Source organism: Mya arenaria, chromosome 15 (genome assembly GCF_026914265.1).
Source record: "Mya arenaria isolate MELC-2E11 chromosome 15, ASM2691426v1".
NCBI classification, from domain to species: domain Eukaryota; kingdom Metazoa; phylum Mollusca; class Bivalvia; order Myida; family Myidae; genus Mya; species Mya arenaria.
In genome coordinates this window covers 56,420,744-56,440,747 of record NC_069136.1, presented here as the reverse complement: position 1 = coordinate 56,440,747, position 20,004 = coordinate 56,420,744, and the positions used below count along the sequence as shown (strand labels likewise).

At 35.8% G+C, this 20,004-nt stretch overlaps 1 protein-coding gene across 1 annotated transcript; it reads right to left on the bottom strand.

Annotated features, from left to right (window-relative positions):
* Positions 1–236: 236 nt before the first annotated feature.
* Positions 237–18,888, bottom strand: LOC128220525 (mannose-P-dolichol utilization defect 1 protein-like). Its single transcript, XM_052928952.1, has 5 exons — positions 18,743–18,888; positions 15,404–15,469; positions 11,691–11,823; positions 9,262–9,466; positions 237–2,734 (listed from the first exon to the last, which is right to left on the bottom strand). Exons 1-5 carry the CDS (start codon positions 18,831–18,833, stop codon positions 2,516–2,518), a joined length of 714 nt encoding a protein of 237 aa, XP_052784912.1. The 5' UTR covers positions 18,834–18,888; the 3' UTR covers positions 237–2,515.
* Positions 18,889–20,004: the final 1,116 nt, after the last annotated feature.

Genomic DNA, 20,004 nt, shown 5'->3' with positions numbered 1-20,004 from the left:
CAGATTCATGTTGCTATGCATGTTCGTATTGACTTTGGCAAAATGTATAGTATTTTATCTTTATATCTTAAATATTGTTTTTAGTTATAGCATTTTTTTGGCAACCCGCTGACAACACAGCTGAAAGATGTTAAAAAAAACATGTTTGTTCTTCACAAAAACTTCTTCAAAAGAAGACAAGCTCAAAATGGAAAATTACCAGTTTAAAACCTCCAATTATTGACCATTCATAAGTATACACTTTATTTTACTTTATTTTTAAATTTGAAACAACTTGAAATTTTAACAGCAAGTGCTAAACAAAAAAGTTTTAACAGTTAGTTTACATATGATGGAACAATTCTAAATATCAATTCTGTAATACTATACATCAAACTGAAATGCACCTTAGAATACAACCTACATTCACAGCCAATGGAATTGCAGATATGCATTCATCAACTACTAGGCTTAATCAATGAAAATTTCACTTTTTGAGGGTGTTAAAAGGTCCGCCTTCTGCCACTCAGATTTAGCGTTTACAATGTATCTGGCAATGAGGTTGTATTCTAAGTCAGTTAGATAACATGAAGTAATATCTTAATTATTAAGAAGGGCTCTTCGCTACCCTCACACCGCCCATTCTTAGCTACCTTATAAAGATCCTACTCCATGTCATCAAACTTTTACATAAATATCCTAATTTGTAAAGAGTGCAGGCTATAACTTGTGGAAAATGCATTTACTTGTACATTTATAAAATTGCACAGAATATAAAAATCTAACATCAAACCTTTTTATGTCATTTTGAAATAAGAGCAATATACAACAGGTACTGGTTTAGAGACCACTTATTTGTCTGTACAAATTTTCACCCACCCTTTAGCATCCATGGTTTAGTACCTTCATTACAATTGTTTGTATACAATTATGTTTTGGGTTCAAATATAGCTTCAAAATAAGAAAGCTAATATTTTTCTCTGAAAATGGGCAATTTATCAGCAATATTGAAATGGTACCACGTTACTTCATGATTCTTCCAGCGCTGGGTCAATGATTTCTACAATTCAACTAAGAAAATATTTCAACCGAAAATACTTGTTTTAACAGAGCAACATGAGCAACCTTATACAAAAAATAATAAGGAAATACTGCGGTCACTCTTTTGAATATTTGGAAATAATTACGATTTTGGGGGCAAACTTTTGGTACAGTACACTGACATTACAGTGGATTTACTGATTATGTTTGGCACGAGAATTTATTTATAAAAAAGATAACATTATAAATATTGAGATAAAGGTCCTAACCTTTTCCATTAAAAATATTATTCAGAAATATTCAGTTATTCAAGAAAAAACCTCCATTCAGGGGCAAAAAAGGGTCCATAACCAGTTACCATTTATGAATCAAATATTGTTTAAAAACACAGAATTAGTACATGTATCACTTAGTAACACTGGTATCATAAACTTACATCTTTCTCATCATTGGTCCATTTAATATTCACTCTCACAGATTGACAGTTTTAGAATTAGCTCATTTTGGCATAAATGCCTTCAATTCAGTCATACAAGAACAACAGAACAGATCTGGTTTGTTTGTAAAACTGACGCTTTTTTTCTTTATTAAAGCTGCACTCTCACAGATTGAATGTTTTAACATTTTCTAATTTTTGTCTTGGAACAAGCCAATCTTTGAGAAAATCCATGGAAACCAGAGATATAAGACTGCTGACAAAAAATAAGATCTCAGATTTTTATATTTAAGTTAAAATAATCATGTTTTATGCATTTTTCTTAAACCGTTAGTAACGGTTTAGGCCATAAAACATTAATTTTCAAACGGAAATATGCAAATCTGTGCTCTGATTTTTTGTCAGCAATCTTTAATCATTGGTTTGCAGATATTTACGCAAATATTTTTCTTTCCAAGACAAAAATTAAATAAAAAGTTGTAAAAACGGTACATCTGTGAGAGTGCAGCTTTAGAGCGTTAATATTTAGCTTTTGGACTTAAAACCTCTATTTCGAACATAAAGAAGAAAAACTGTGAACTGATCTTTTGTCAGCATTCTTATATTACCGGTTTTCAGACATTTACACAAAAATTGGTTCATTGAAAGGCAAGAAATAAAAAAAGACTGTCAATATGTGAGAGTGCAGCTTTAAAAATCATCCTGCATTTCAATAGGTAGGTCATAAAGCACTATACATTCAATACTTTTACATATAAGCTAATTTTAGAATGAGTGCTGTTTGATAAATATGGTATGTCCAAGAGTTCTTTCCCTTCTCAAAAAACTGTGTTAAATCAAATGTGCATTTAATCTGCATTAAATGCAGCAGTATTCTCTACGTATCATTTGTACAAGGTTTTGTGTACCAACTGACCGACATATGCAAAGCAATGTACCCCCTCTACTTTGAAGAGGGGCATAAAAAACCCATTAAATATTAAAACTTCTACCCATTATTAATAAATTTATAACAACAAATTCTAACCTAACTCTTTTTTAACCTAGACCTAAACAATTTTATTCAGTCTTTGATTTCTTCGAGTAGTACACCATCTGGGAAACTAGCACACAATTGCATGAAAACGCTGCCATGTAGGTAACAACGGTCATGGTATCGCCAGTTTCCTGTATGCTGGTAAATATACGTGCCAACGATCCAGCCCACAACATAAACACAGTGATTCCCGATAGCTGGCCTGTGCCTCCGTTGCTGTAGTTTGCATATGCCTGGATCAACTGAAATATGGAGTTCAAGGACATTAAATTTTACATCTTTTCCAGGTTACGTAAATTTATTAACAAATTGCCAGAAATAACATTAAAATCATCAACTTGCATAGAAAAATGAAATGACTTTTATTTATGATTGCCTCTCTGTATAAACATTGCTACTTTCCACTCTGAATGCATAAACATGGCTACTTTCCACTCTGAATGCAAAAACATCGCTTATTTCCACTCTGAATGCAAAAACATGGCTACTTTCCACTCTGAATGCAAAAACATCCTTTCTTACCACTTTGAATGCAAGAACACCACTCTGAATGCATGAACATCCTTTCTTACCACTCTGAATGCAAGAACATCCTTTCTTACCACTCTGAATGCAAGAACATCCTTTCTTACCACTCTGAATGCAAGAACATCCTTTCTTATCACTCTGAATGCATGAACCTTTCTTATCACTCTGAATGCATGAACATTGCTACTTTCCACCCTGAATGCAAGAACATCCTTTCTTATCACTCTGAATGCAAGAACATCCTTTCTTACCACTCTGAATGCAAGAACATCCTTTCTTATCACTCTGAATGCAAGAACATCCTTTCTTACCACTCTGAATGCAAGAACATCCTTTCTTATCACTCTGAATGCATGAACATCCTTTCTTATCACTCTGAATGCATGAACATTGCTACTTTCCACCCTGAATGCAAGAACATCCTTTCTTATCACTCTGAATGCAAGAACATCCTTTCTTACCACTCTGAATGCATGAACATCCTTTCTTACCACTCTGAATGCATGAACATCCTTTCTTATCACTCTGAATGCATGAACATCCTTTCTTATCACTCTGAATGCATGAACATTGCTACTTTCCACCCTGAATGCAAGAACATCCTTTCTTACCACTCTGAATGCAAGAACATTGCTACTTTCCACCCTAAATGCATCAACAGTCATTGAAATTGGACTTTTGGATGAACAAACCTGAATTCTTATACAAGTTTTTGGAATCTTTCCTTAATTGTTAAACAAGCTCTGCTATATTAAAACCAGAATTTGAGTAAGCCCACAATGCATTTTAATAGTGCAAAGACAGTTGACTTTTTCTTATTTAGAACCCGCTACAGAGCCACAATCATGTTTGAACAGACTACATATCACCAAAGGCGTTTTGAACAGGCTACAGAGCCACAATCATGTTTGACAAGGCTACAGAGCCACAATGGTTTTTGAACATGCTACAGAGCTACAATGGTGTTCGAACTGGCTGCAGAGCCACAATGGTGTTTGAACAGGCTACAGAGCCACAATGGTGTTGGAACAGGCTACAGAGCCACAATGGTGTTGGAACAGGCTTCAGAGCGACAATGGTATTTGAACATGCTACAGAGCGACAATGGTGTCGGAGCAGGCTACAGAGCCACAATGGTGTTTGAACAGGCTACAGAGCAACAATGGTATTTGAACAGGCTACAGAGCCCCAATGGTGTTGGAACAGGCTACAGAGCAACAATGGTGTTCGACCAGGCTACAGAGCCACAATGGTGTTGGAACTGGCTACAGAGCCACAATGGTATTTGAACAGGCTACAGAGCCACAATGGTGTTTGACCAGACTACAGAGCCTCAATGGTGTTCGACAAGGCTACAGAGCCACAATGGTGTTCAACCAGGCTACATAGCCACAATGGTATTTGAACAGGCTACAGAGCGACAATGGTGTCAGAACAGGCTACAGAGCCTCAATGGTGTTCAACCAGGCTACAGAGCCACAATGGTGTTCGACAAGGCTACAGAGCCACAATGGTATTTGAACAGGCTACAGAGCGACAATGGTGTCAGAACAGGCTACAGAGCCACAATGGTGTTCAACCAGGCTACAGAGCCACAATGGTGTTCGACAAGGCTACAGAGCCACAATGGTGTTCAACCAGGCTACAGAGCGACAATGGTGTTCGACCAGGCTACAGAGCCACAATGGTGTTGGAACAGGCTACAGAGCCACAATGGTTTTGGAACTGGCTACAGAGCCACAATGGTGTTGGAACAGGCTACAGAGCCACAATGGTGTTCGACCAGGTTACAGAGCCACAATTGTGTTCGACCAGGCTACAGAGCCACAATGGTGTTCAACCAGGCTACAGAGCCACAATGGTGTTGGACCAGGCTACAGAGCCACAATGGTGTTGGAACAGGCTACAGAGCCACAATGGTGTTGGAACAGGCTACAGAGCCACAATGGTGTTGGAACAGGCTACAGAGCCACAATGGTGTTGGAACAGGCTACAGAGCCACAATGGTGTTGGAACAGGCTACAGAGCCACAATGGTGTTGGAACATGCTACAGAGCCACAATGGTGTTCGACCAGGCTACAGAGCTACAATGGTGTTCGACCAGGCTACAGAGCTACAATGGTGTTGGAACAGGCTACAGAGCCACAATGGTGTTCGAACAGGCTACAGAGCCACAATGGTGTTCGACCAGGCTACAGAGCCACAATGGTGTTGGACCAGGCTACAGAGCCACAATAGTGTTGGAACAGGCTACAGAGCCACAATGGTGTTGGAACAGGCTACAGAGCCACAATGGTGTTGGAACAGGCTACAGAGCCACAATGGTGTTCGACCAGGCTTCAGAGCCACAATGGTGTTCGAACAGGCTACAGAGCCACAATGGTGTTGGAACATGCTACAGAGCCACAATGGTGTTCGACCAGGCTACAGAGCTACAATGGTATTCGACCAGGCTACAGAGCTACAATGGTGTTGGACCAGGCTACAGAGCTACAATGGTGTTGGAACAGGCTACAGAGCCACAATGGTGTTCGAACATGCTACAGAGCCACAATGGTGTTGGAACATGCTACAGAGCCACAATGGTGTTCGACCAGGCTACAGAGCTACAATGGTGTTGGAACAGGCTACAGAGCCACATTGGTGTTGGAACAGGCTACAGATTATGTGTATGTGGTTAGGTGGCTTAATTTGCATATGTAGGTGGTTGTCATAATTAATTTAAAATTTGCCTCTGATGGAGGTGTCGCCATCTTAATGGCATTGATGTAAGGGTGTAAAAATGGCTGAATTTTTGCGGTTGCTTTCAAATGCCTTTGGAGAAAGAGGCTTTGCCAACAAGATTGAAGGATGTGTTTCAGATGTTTTGCTAGTTATTAATCAAACGCTGCCAAGTCCCAAGTTACCAATAATTTCATCTGTTTGTACATGTACATGTGCGACAAAACCAGGTTTTCATTTATGGACAGAAGAACTTCATTGTGAGATTAGGTTTCAACTGTTTTGTCTTTTTTTTAAAAACAGTGACGTTGAACTTGATCTTAGGGCAGACTACAGATTAAGGGTCGAAATGGGCATGAATACACTTTAAAAATCACCCATTACGACATAAAATCAAACAGCTGTTCGTACCGGTACAATTAAAAAAGAAAATAGGGCCTAACGTTCTTCCGAGTATTTTTGACCGTTTTTACGCTAGCCGTTTTGACTAAATGTTTAACCGGTTTGTTAAAATGTTCACTATCCCACGTGATGTGTGTAACTGTAAGGGGACGTAACTGATGCGTAGCATTTTTTTAATCGATTTTATTCTGTGTTAATCAACTTACACAAATTCAAATGTTGCTCAGCAGATTAATCAGGACTTGTTATTTGCTGAGCTACTTTTCAATTTTGTGTAAGTTCTTATTTGTGTGCTATAAAAGTTCATTAAATGAAATAAGTCACTCGTATTTGTAATTTAATGTACCAGTACACTTTAGAAATCGCCTTTACACTTTAATGAATGACCCAAGGGTGTACCATACACTTTACCAGATTGCATTAGGGTGTAAAATACACTTTAAGTAAAAAAGTTATCTGTAGCTCTGTTAGGGGATCCAAATGCACTCCCTTGGAAGTATATCAATAACCTGTTAGGGGATCCAAATGCACTCCCTCGGAAGTATATCATTAACCTGTTAGGGGATCCAAATGCACTCCCTCGGAAGTATATCATTAACCTGTTAGGGGATCCAAATGCACTCCCTCGGAAGTATATCAATAACCTGTTAGGGGATCCAAATGCACTCCCTCGGAAGTATATCATTAACCTGTTAGGGGATCCAAATGCACTCCCTTGGAAGTATATCATTAACCTGTTAGGGGATCCAAATGCACTCCCTTGAAAGTATATCATTAACCTGTTAGAGGATCCAAATGCACTCACTCGGAAGTATATCATTAACCTGTTAGACGATCCAAATGCACTCCCTCGGAAGTATATCATTAACCTGTTGGAGGATCCAAATGCACTCCCTTGAAAGTATATCATTAACCTGTTGGAGGATCCAAATGCACTCCCTTGAAAGTATATCATTAACCTGTTGGAGGATCCAAATGCACTCCCTTGACAGTATATCATTAACCTGTTAGAGGATCCAAATGCACTCACTCGGAAGTATATCATTAACCTGTTAGACGATCCAAATGCACTCCCTCGGAAGTATATCATTAACCTGTTGGAGGATCCAAATGCACTCCCTTGAAAGTATATCATTAACCTGTTGGAGGATCCAAATGCACTCCCTTGAAAGTATATCATTAACCTGTTAGAGGATCCAAATGCACTCACTCGGAAGTATATCATTAACCTGTTAGACGATCCAAATGCACTCCCTCGGAAGTATATCATTAACCTGTTGGAGGATCCAAATGCACTCACTCGGAAGTATATCATTAACCAGTTGGAGGATCCAAATGCACTCCCTCGGAAGTATATCATTAACCTGTTGGAGGATCCAAATGTACTCACTCGGAAGTATATCATTAACCTGTTGGAGGATCCAAATGGACTCCCTTGGAAGTATATCATTAACCTGTTGGAGGATCCAAATGCACTCCCTTGGAAGTATATCAATAACCTGTTGGAGGATCCAAATGCACTCCCTCGGAAGTATATCATTAACCTGTTAGGGGATCCAAATGCACTCCCTTGGAAGTATATCATTAACCTGTTAGGGGATCCAAATGCACTCCCTCGGAAGTATATCATTAACCTGTTAGGGGATCCAAATGCACTCCCTCGGAAGTATATCATTAACCTGTTAGGGGATCCAAATGCACTCCCTCGGAAGTATATCATTAACCTGTTAGGGGATCCAAATGCACTCCCTCGGAAGTATATCATTAGCCTGTTAGACGATCCAAATGCACTCACTCGGAAGTATATCATTAACCTGTTAGACGATCCAAATGCACTCACTCGGAAGTATATCATTAACCTGTTAGACGATCCAAATGCACTCCCTCAGAAGTATATCATTAACCTGTTAGGGGATCCAAATGCACTCCCTCGGAAGTATATCATTAACCTGTTAGAGGATCCAAATGCACTCCCTTGAAAGTATATCATTAACCTGTTAGAGGATCCAAATGCACTCACTCGGAAGTATATCATTAACCTATTAGAAGATCCAAATGCACTCCCTCGGAAGTATATCATTAACCTGTTGGAGGATCCAAATGCACTCCCTCGGAAGTATATCATTAACCTGTTAGGGGATCCAAATGCACTCCCTCGGAAGTATATCATTAACCTGTTAGGGGATCCAAATGCACTCCCTCGGAAGTATATCATTAACCTGTTAGGGGATCCAAATGCACTCCCTCGGAAGTATATCATTAACCTGTTAGGGGATCCAAATGCACTCCCTCGGAAGTATATCATTAACCTGTTAGGGGATCCAAATGCACTCCCTCGGAAGTATATCATTTACCTGTTGGAGGATCCAAATGCACTCCCTCGGAAGTATATCATTAACCTGTTGGAGGATCCAAATGCACTCCCTTGGAAGTATATCATTAACTTTTTCTACATACTAAGTTTGGTCTCAATATGTCAACATTAACTATAGTTATGTAGTGCCAAACGGTTATTCATTTTTAGTAACAGTGACCTTGACCTTGAGCTTAGGGGTCCTTTGTGAAAACCTGGTTAAAAATATTAATATGTATAATTTGTTATATTGTTTATAGCCAGAACACTTTATTTTCAACTTTTAAATGAAAAAAATCAAAGAAAAAAAAAACTTCAAGGTATAAAAACTTTTAGGCATGGGGAGAAAAATAGGGTAGGTCTAGAAGCCTGCTACAAACACATTATTTTAACACCATATATCAAAACAAAGGCTCACTTGGCATAACATTACCAATAAATAATTGAATAAAACATATTGGGTGGGACCCCTAAACGGTTTATTTGCTTCTGTAGAGGTGAGGTCTAATTCATGAGGGTCTCCGCCCCATCAGTTATATGTTAAAATTGCCAAGCCCTAAGGCATTTCTCAAACAATTCACATAAATACCCATGACAATCATTTTCAACTCTCTGTTTTTTTTCAATAAAGAATTCAGGAATTTGAAAGTAAAAAAAAATAAAATTAAAAATCTTCCAACATACGAACACTTACAAAGGGCTGTGAAACACCAAACAATAATTGTAATCTTACTTAAAAACTCTTGTTCACATATAGCACGTACCTTACTGGCCATCACAATTATAATGTTAGCACCCTGCATGGCAGCGATCAGCTCTTTAGGGGCCATGGGGGATATCAGGAATCCCATTGTGGCCGTATACAGCAGTACAAACAATATCCCACCCAGGGTTCGACCCCCGTACAGCAGGACAAGCACGATCACAATGGCCGACTGGATACCCAGAAAAACACCTTCACCATAGGCACTGAAATACGGAGACTACTAATTTTATCCTCATTCAGATTATTTTGTCTGAAAACACAAATTATCAAGATAGTTTCTAATATCTAATCGAAAATTGATTGGTTGGGCCTCAAATAAGCGACAATTGATTGTATTGAGTGATAATTGATTATCAACTCAACCAGCGTGTTGTTCTTTTTCTTCCTTTCGTTTTTTGCGTTTGGTAAATTACCGCCAATTTTTTTCCTTTAAGTTCATTTATACATTTATACATTGGGAAGCGTTCAGTTGTTATCGCTTTAAACCTGGCTGAAAGCAACAACAACACTAAATAACTTCAAACATACACATAAGATAAGCATAGTTAAGGATTACGAATTATTACACAAGAATTAAACTACAAAAAAGGTATTGTCAAAAACACGATTGTACTATCGATAATCAGTTACTTAAGTGGAACCGATTATCGATAGTCAAACTGGACCCGATTCCATACACTAGTTTATAAGCGATTTTCAATAATGTCACATTTTTTTGAGTGCCATTCAAATTTACAAAGGCTGTCTTAATAAATTATGACATTATGTGTATGTTTGAGGTTATTAAGTGTTGTTGTTGCTTCTGGCCATTTCTTTTACAATAACAACGCAGGGTAAATTCTTTGTCAGATTTACAATGACAGAATTGCTCCCATTTGTCCAAAATTGGTCAGAGAATTTTAATTTTAGTGAGATTTTTAATATGAAAAGGATAACCCAGTGATAAAACAATGCTTAACAGTAATCTAATTCATGATAAAATCAATTACTTATATAGATTTCTTAGACTAGAATTGCATTATAATAAACCGATGTACAGTATTATTCAAACTACATTTAATCCCAAACAGGGGCAATGATAACAGTTTACCAGTAAATATCATGCTCATTAAAGCTTTTTTGGTCTTTTTCTTTATGTAAAAATAACAAAGATGGTGCGAACTTAAAGGTTATACCCAAATACAAATACCTCTGTGAAAATTAATTGTAAAGATGATACTTTGTGAGCTTATGATATTGCAGACACTTATTAAATGCAGATTGAATACCAATTAAACAAAACTAATCTGGGTCACAAAAATGCTTGAAAACAGGCAGACCATAGTTGACAGCGACGCTGCAATCCCCGTTGCTGCAATTCAATAAACAATAAGAAAGGCCATAGGCGACGATGACGCTGTTATTCAATAACAAGGAGCATAATTTGAACAACCATGGTAGTGAACCACTAAATTAAGCCTTGTTAAAATAAAGCAAGGATTTGCATACATGTAGCTGTTTCAGACAAAAAGGTTTTTAACATTTCTCAATTTAAGTATACCAAACCTGTGAACCGGGGGGGGGGGGGGGGGGGGGGGGCCAAGGGCATAATTTGAACAACCATTTACAAGCAATTCTGACTTTACATGTAAACTTGGCTAAAAAAAGTGTTAGCTCATGTAGACTTGGCTAAAAATAGACTTAGCTTACCAAAGACTGTATCGGGTTCACAAGCAATTGTTTACAGACACACTGATTTTTTATACTTTCAAGGCCCATAATCTAGGCATGCTTGGAATCTGGCTGGTTTTTGAAAGGAACAGAGCTCTAATCGATATCTAAATACTGTACAAGTTTCATCGAGATACAATCAAAACTGAAGACTGTATCGTGTTCACAAGCAATTGTTTACACAATAGCATTTTTTTATACTATCAAGGCCCATAATCTAGGCATGCATGGGTGGATCTGGCTGGTTTTCAAAAGGAACCGAGCTCTAATGGATATCTAGATACTGTACAAATTTCATCGAGATACAATCAAAACTGAAGACTGTATCGTGTTCACAAGCAATTGTTTACAGACGCACGGACACAGGAACGCACGGATGCACATACTACGTACACAGTACCATGGCATAAGCGCTTCTGGCCTTTGGAGAGTGAGCCTGGGAATATCTCGTATTTATATATATATTCAAAGCAATTTATACGATTATTATACAAGAAATCACGAAAATCGATGACTAGATTTATCCCTGACAACTGAACATTTCCGAAAGTATGAATGAACCCAAAAATGAAAATTGTCAGACATAAACCCAGTGCTAATAACAAGAGGAACATTTAAAAACCAAATACAGTTGATAGTTGCCAAACCAATCTATTATCAATTATAATCAATCATCAGAACATCACTTATGTTAATTATTTGATTTTACGAACCCACCTGAATGGGAAGCCATGTTGGTAGCCATACGCAGCGTTGGCAGAGATAGCAAGGAGCTCAAATACACAGGACAGCATGCTGATTCCTTTTCCACTGCCTGCCTGCATAATCTTTATTATCTGGGGCAACTTCACTGTGAACAGAAATTATTTAAAAGTGCATGTAATAATAAAAGTGCATGTAATAATAATTATCATATGTGACACACCTGTAGAAAGGGGCACAAAGTCGGCAATTTTAATTTCGAGAAAAACATGTTTTAACGTGTAACTAACCAATTTTATTAGAATATTTCTTCCCTAAATTAATTTAACCTGAAGTAAAACAAATATTTAAATCGCATCCATACATAATATTCATTAAGTCCTACAACAATATAAATAAACAGATAGCATCAAGTCCAGCATTTTATGCAAAGTTAAATCAGGATCACAGCAGGATTTTCTAAGCCATTGTATCATTGGATGTACGGTGTTGAGCGTTAAAAATTGCGTGCATGTTTTGCATTGGTGTTTTTCTTCACATATTCATTCTTGAGATATTGGAAAACTCTTTGCATACACATTTCTAAGTTGTAAAATAAATATTTTCATTGTCTGAGAAATCTTAGGAGATTGTGGCACTGCCAAATCTATCCGATATCCCTTAAAAGTAGATTGTCATTTTTTTATGGAATCACTCGTCAATGTCCTTTAGGGTTCGTTTGTTTCTGTTCTTGTGCCATATGGTCAATCGCTCCCATGGGACGGTTCAAAAGTGTATCGAGAAATGCGTATAGCTAATATTAAAGTTTGCCTGTTTGTTTATCACTATGTTTTGTAAGAAACAGTATGGCTACATATTAGATTTACCTGCTTACTAACCAAGTATTGACCCAAGAATAATGAAATACTGTTATGTATCTGTTAACTCATCAAGTATTGACCCAAGAATAATGAAATACTGTTATGTATCTGTTAACTCATCAAGTATTGACCCAAGAATAATGAAATACTGTTATGTATCTGTTAACTCATCAAGTATTGACCCAAGAATAATGAAATACTGTTATGTATCTGTTAACTCATCAAGTATTGACCCAAGAATAATGAAATACTGTTATGTATCTGTTAACTCATCAAGTATTGACCCAAGAATAATGAAATACTGTTATGTATCTGTTAACTCATCAAGTATTGACCCAAGAATAATGAATTACTGTTATGTATCTGTTAACTCATCAAGTATTGACCCAAGAATAATGAAATACTGTGATGTATCTGTTAACTCATCAAGTATTGACCCAAGAATAATGAAACACTGTGATGTATCTGTTAACTCATCAAGTATTTACCCAAGAATAATGAAACACTGTTATGTATCTGTTAACTCATCAAGTATTGACCCAAGAATAATGAAACACTGTGATGTATCTGTTAACTCATCAAGTATTGACCCAAGAATAATGAAATACTGTTATGTATCTGTTAACTCATCAAGTATTGACCCAAGAATAATGAAATACTGTTATGTATCTGTTAACTCATCAAGTATTGACCCAAGAATAACAAGAAAAAAGTTGATGCATAGCATCAAGTCGGCGCAATGAAATTAGAAGAAAAACGTGCAGGCAGATAACCAAAAATGGTTATTATTTCAATGATAATATTTTGTTTTATGTTGGGTGTACATATGCTCGAAGGACATTATGGTTATTTTTTCCCCAAGCTAATCCTCTGGTTAAAACTGAATAATAACAAAAATATACATACGTTTCTTCGGATTAAATAGGGTCAATGGTCTAATACATAGATTTCAATAGCATGAAATTCACTTTTTATTTGTACCGGCATGTTCTGTGAATTCCTTGCTTTATATTTTGTACAAGTTTATGTAACACATTTCACTCATATGAGTATATAGAATGGGGGTAAAAATACTATATATATCAAAGGGGAATTATCTGGAGTTCATTCTTTCGAATGGCATTTTCAAAACAAACAAACTAAGCTCAAGGTTAATTTTTCAAAACTCGGCATTTTTGCTGTCACCAAGGGAGAATACTGCGTAGGAGGTTTACAGACATAAAGGATATTTTAATAGTACCGTGTAACCTTCATCTATATCAATCGGAACACCTCGGCCTGTATCTATCTCTGAGATGGCCGAGTTGTTATGATTGAGTTGGTATTTAAAATCAAAACGATAAGCAGGGCTATTATAATTCAAGGTTTCATGATCAATTAAAGTGTAAAGTTTTATAAAACAAACTAAACTTCATATTTTATCATGCAACGTGGAAACTATTGAAAGCATTGTTCTGCAATATATGAACTAGTCCCTAAGTTGGAATATTTCTAAAGTAATATTAAATATAGTCGGCGCCCAGAAGGGCGCCGACTAATGAAATAGTACTGACCCAAGAATAATAAAATACTGTGATGAACCTGCTTACTCATCAAGTATTGACCCAAGAATAATGGATTACTGTGATGTATCTGCTTACTCATCAAGTATTGACCCAAGAATAATGAAATATCTACTTACTTAACCAAGTATTGACCCAAGAATAATAAAATAATGTGATGTATCTGCTAACTCATCAAGTATTGACCCAAGAATAATAAAATATCTACTTACTTAACCAAGTATTGACCCAAGAATAATAAAATAATGTGATGTATCTGCTAACTCATCAAGTATTGACCCAAGAATAATGAAATATCTACTTACTTACCGAGAATTGACCCTAGAAAAATCAATTCTTAACTACCTTGCCAAGAATTGACCCAAGAATAATGCATTACTGTGATGTATCTGCTAACTCATCAAGTATTGACCCAAGAATAATGAAATATCTACTTAACTTACCAAGAATTGACCCAAGAATAATGAAATATCTACTTACTTACCGAGAATTGACCCTAGAAAAATCAATTCTACTACCTTGCCAAGAATTGACCCAAGAATAATGCATTACTGTGATGTATCTGCTAACTCATCAAGTATTGACCCAAGAATAATGAAATATCTACTTAACTTACCAAGAATTGACCCAAGAATAATGAAATATCTACTTTCTTACCGAGAATTGACCCTAGAAAAATCAATTCTACTACCTTGCCAAGAATTGACCCAAGAATAATGCATTACTGTGATATATCTGCTAACTCATCAAGTATTGACCCAAGAATAATCAAATACCTACTTACTTACCAAGAATTGACCCAAGAATAATAAAATAATGTGATGTATCTGCTAACTCATCAAGTATTGACCCAAGAATAATGAAATATCTGCTTACTTACCAAGTATTGACCCAAGAATAATGAAATATCTGCTTACTTACCAAGAATTGACCCAAGAATAATCAAATATCTACTTACTTACCAAGAATTGACCCTAGAAAAATCAATTATCTACTTACTTACCAAGAATTGACCCAAGAATAATGCATTAGTGTGATGTATCTGCTAACTTACCAAGAATTGACCCTAGAAAAATCAATTATCTACTTACTTACCAAGAATTGACCCAAGAATAATGCATTAGTGTGATGTATCTGCTAACTCATCAAGTATTGACTAATGAATAATCAAATATCTACTTACCAAGTATTTACCCAAGAATAATGAAATATCTGCCAACTAACGAACTATTGACCCAAGAATAATCAAATATCTGCTAACTCATCAAGTATTGACCCAAGAATAATCAAATATCTGCTTACTTACCAAGAATTGACCCAAGAATAATTGAGTATCCCAGACATTTGCTGATAATGATCTTTAGACAGTCAACTGAAAATAAATTGTAAACAATATTGTACCATCAAATGAATAAACTGTGATGACAGTCAAAAGAAAACAATGATTAAAGATATACATGTATAAGCATGTTTTTTTTATCTTTTAATGAATGCAGCCAGGGCCCTTGGAATTGTGAAAATAGCAACAAAATGCCTAAAATTGTGAAATAACTATGATAAGATTATATTTTTTACAAAGACAAAGCTGTTTGAAAACTGCTTTTAATACTTTGGGTTTGAAACTTGTTTAAGACAATAAGACTGCATTTAGACATATCTGTACCAGCTGACTATTATTTTGATGTTTTGTTTATATTGAATCCAATTTTGGGAATAAAGTATACTTTTGGGATTGTGAACGGGGCTAAAATTTGCCCCCATTTTCAGACTCGTGAAAACTGTATATATTTAAGTAACACAATATGATTATGAATGTGTATCTGAACTTTTACAGAGCATTTTCAAGAATTTGAAACTGGAAGTTCATACTTTCTTGGCATTGACTTTGAAAGAAATATCAGAAGTATTGAAGTTAAAGTCTTTCAAACATCAAAAAATCAATTTAAAAATTATAGAGTCACAAGAGTTCTAGAACAAATGGTTTCAATTGAAGACTGAATGAAAATGCAGACATACAAACAACAAAAATATGAGTTTCGTTACTTCCAAAGACTACACCATTATTTTACGCCATGTGCGCTTTACCACTCGTGAACATATGTTTTTCTATGACACTAGTAAAATAAAATTAAACACTGCAATCCCCACAAAGTATTCAAATCATAAATTATATAGCACCCCTAGGCCCAAAGCCAGTTTAAAAAAAAAAGGCCTGTGATGACTGTTGAAATTGACATACACAATTCTGCAGTCGTCTGCTCCGACCTGTTTTGGCAGTCTGATTTGATTTTTTAGCAGCTCTTCTTAATATAAACTTGTTTTTACAAGTCAGACTTAATATTACTTCTGTTTCTTAGCAAAAACACTGACATTTGACAAGTCTCTTAACCATGACATATTTAATGCGTATTTTCCAAAATCTAAAAATAGTTACAAATATCAAGTTTTTGTTTACATTGTATCCATCAGTGTTTTTGACTGAAAAATAAAGAAATTAGAAAGCCTACCGCTTTTGAACCCAAACTACCGCTTTTGAGACCTAAATCTACCTCTCTGTCATTGCAAAAGGTTCACATGTATGCAATAAAACGAAAGTTGACTGACACGGACAACAATTATGCCAAGCGGAACAACTCCACCCAATCGTAATAACTCAGCCACCTCCGACAAGCTTCAAGATAGACCTCGTAAATACAATCGTAACAACTCGGCTATGACCGAAATGGTTCGATTGTTTTAAAATTGTGCCCTGAAGCCTTGCAGGTGCCCTTCATATATATATCGTTATGTTTGTCTCTAATGAAATGAAGAAAACCTGTCAAGCTCATAATTATTCATTGGATATTTATTTTTTGTGTAAGGAACTAATATAAAATAACACAATCTGGTAATATCACTTGTTTTTATGATATCAGGGTTCATACAGATCTTGGGTACCAGAATTCCATGATTTTTCCATGACTTTTCCAGGATATTGCTCAGTTTTCCATGATACCATCCAAACACACAAAAGTCAAAATCAGGACAAAGATATACACATTTTACTGGTATACTGACTTTTAATTTGGAAAAGTAATCTACTGCCAAATTAGTGCTGTTTATTTTTTATGTTTGGGACAAGTGGGTGGGGGAATACACTATCCGACTGGACAGTTTCCTCACTATTTGTTCCAACAGGTTTGAAAAAAAGATTTTAACAGGGCACATGTTTTTGTTGTTTTATTATAGAGTGAAATACTTCCAACATGTTCTCCACCCTTCATGTGCGATTTAATAGCACCAATATTTGACAGATCAATAAGTTTGTCACACACAACACACAACTTCTTTCGGTTATCGGGCTTATTATTCATTTATATCGATATGTTTTGACAGCAAGAAATGAAAAAAACATGTCAAACTCATAATTATACGTAGGATATGACATTTTTATGTATGGAACTGATATAAAATAACATAATCTGGTAATATTTCTTGTTTTTATGATATTTTTTAGATGCTAAATGCTTTAGCTACAATAATGAGCGATCAGGGATACTTTTTTATTATTTTGACATTTCATGTGTATCCCTGTAACGCTACAACTCTCTACCATTTAACACTGGGCGAAAGAATATATAGTAATATTATGCATCGATGTTGAATAATAATGATATAATTGTTCGAAATGTACCTGAAAGTGATCTTAACTGGGTTGGATTTGTCGTTAAGAGTCGTTATTTTCACATAAATATACTCTGGGTCACGAAATGAGCGTAGCAGTCCACCATTTTTTATACATGTTGATTTTTATCGAATAAATTTGTACCCATCCGTCAATGATTGTTAACCCTGTGCGCAGTCACACTGTTATCCTCGCTTTTCTATGTATTGTGCAGAGCAACGCAACAGTGTTCAAAAATGGTGATACCTAATCATCATCATCATCACGAACATCATCATCATCAACTTCTCCCAACTTGACCCATCAAACACGTTAGCGTTCAGCGCATTGAAATGGTTGCATTTTTAATAGTGTTATTTAACCGAGCCTATTAACGACCAAAATATTCGAAATCCTCTACCCCGTTTCATACATGTACACAACCTGTCAGATTTGTCCTAGATTTACAGATTAATGGATACAATCGATGCATGTAAGTGCATTATGGTATCTGAACATGTTTTTTCGGCATAATGACATAAATAAATGTGTGTTTGATAGTAGGCAATGATATTGTCGTAGAAATTTGAATTTATTACAAAGATAATTTAAAAATTGTGGCCCCGAGGATCCTCTGTGCAAGGCCCGTTTGCTACTATTTGCTGGGATGGTGGACGTCACCAGTCTGCCATAGTCTAAAAATCGTCAAAAGACTGGTTGACGGCCATTTAGGTGGACTACTAAATGCTTTAACACGGAATCCCGAGCAGAATAACTACCCATTTTTGATACTAAACAATTAGTGTGTGAAGGATTTGCCATACTAAAAATCGTAAAAAAATCCGTAAACGTACAATTATTTGGACTAAAACCAGGTAGAACTATACAAGTAGGGTATGCATATGAACTTTGAACCTGTATATATAAGCCTTCGGATACTTTTTCGGATAACAAAATCAAACTTTAAAACATGCGATTTAAATGGAACTGAGATGAACTGACCATTAAACAGCTCAAAATCTGTAAATATTTTGGTAAAACATGGTTCAGGTACAACCGTTTGAACCAGTTTTGCAATGATTGTCTCATTCATGTTGCCGACGACGACTTTGGTAAAATTCTTGATTGTAAAAATAGCAGCATGATGCTAAAACCCGGTACCCCGTATTGATATTGAAAATAAGCCAGTATCACAGTTTATGATACCGGATTATGTCTTTACCGGGTGTTTCGTCACAGTCGGTACCGGTAATATAATATTCTCTAAAGAAATCCCGGTATCGATAGGCCCCGGTATCAATGTGCACAATAATTAACCATGACTTTGAATAAATAAATAGTGTGTTTGTTTGAACGCAAAATATTACAATAAACATGTATTAGTAGGTTGACAGTGTCCTTAAAATAAACACTTTTAACAAGTTGTAAATATTGATAACAATAGATTCTAATTAAATAATAATTGTCTTTTATTTTTTAATGAAATTATTTTTAACTTTGGGAATTGATTCGGAAAGAAATAATTCATTTTAATTAACACCCAGTGTGAGTTAATTGGTCTTTACAACGCCAGCGTGCTTATTTAATGTGGCACCGTTTTTCTCGGTAAGTTGAAGTATTATGGGTCTGATATATATGCGAAATCGTGTAAAAGAACATTTCAGTTTTGTTGTCTAAGTCACGCTTTTTGCTAGTATACGTGTTATTATTACAATGAACTTGTAATACTTAGATCAAAATAGATAGTCTGTTCGAGTCTGATTTAAAAACTACAAAAATGCCTATCTGAGAAAGTACGTTCCAAACAAGAGGAAATAATAAGTACAGTGTAGCCAGGGTTGAAAATGAATATATATTTCATACGGACTACTTGAATCATATTTATAATAACATGCAGAAAGTTTATAAAAAATACAGTACATTTGTAACATTTTCTTCAATGAAGCATATTTTTAAAATATATTTATATATTGATATTTATCAGTCAGGATTTAACCATTTTAACATATCTGCTTCATAAAGTATGCTGAATCATCTTGGCAACTCGAATGTTAACATGAAATATACCTTGAACGTGCTGGTTTGTGCACTTCACCTGGTGCAATTTTGAGAAGCTGTGTGATAATATATCAATTGGAAGTTAATATGTTAAGAACTTTTTATGATGAGTAAAGGAAGTGCAAGTTTGACTGCAAAGGGTAAAGGAAGTGTTGAATTTGATAATAACAATGCTAACATCTCAGCTATGATTGTAGTAACAAAGG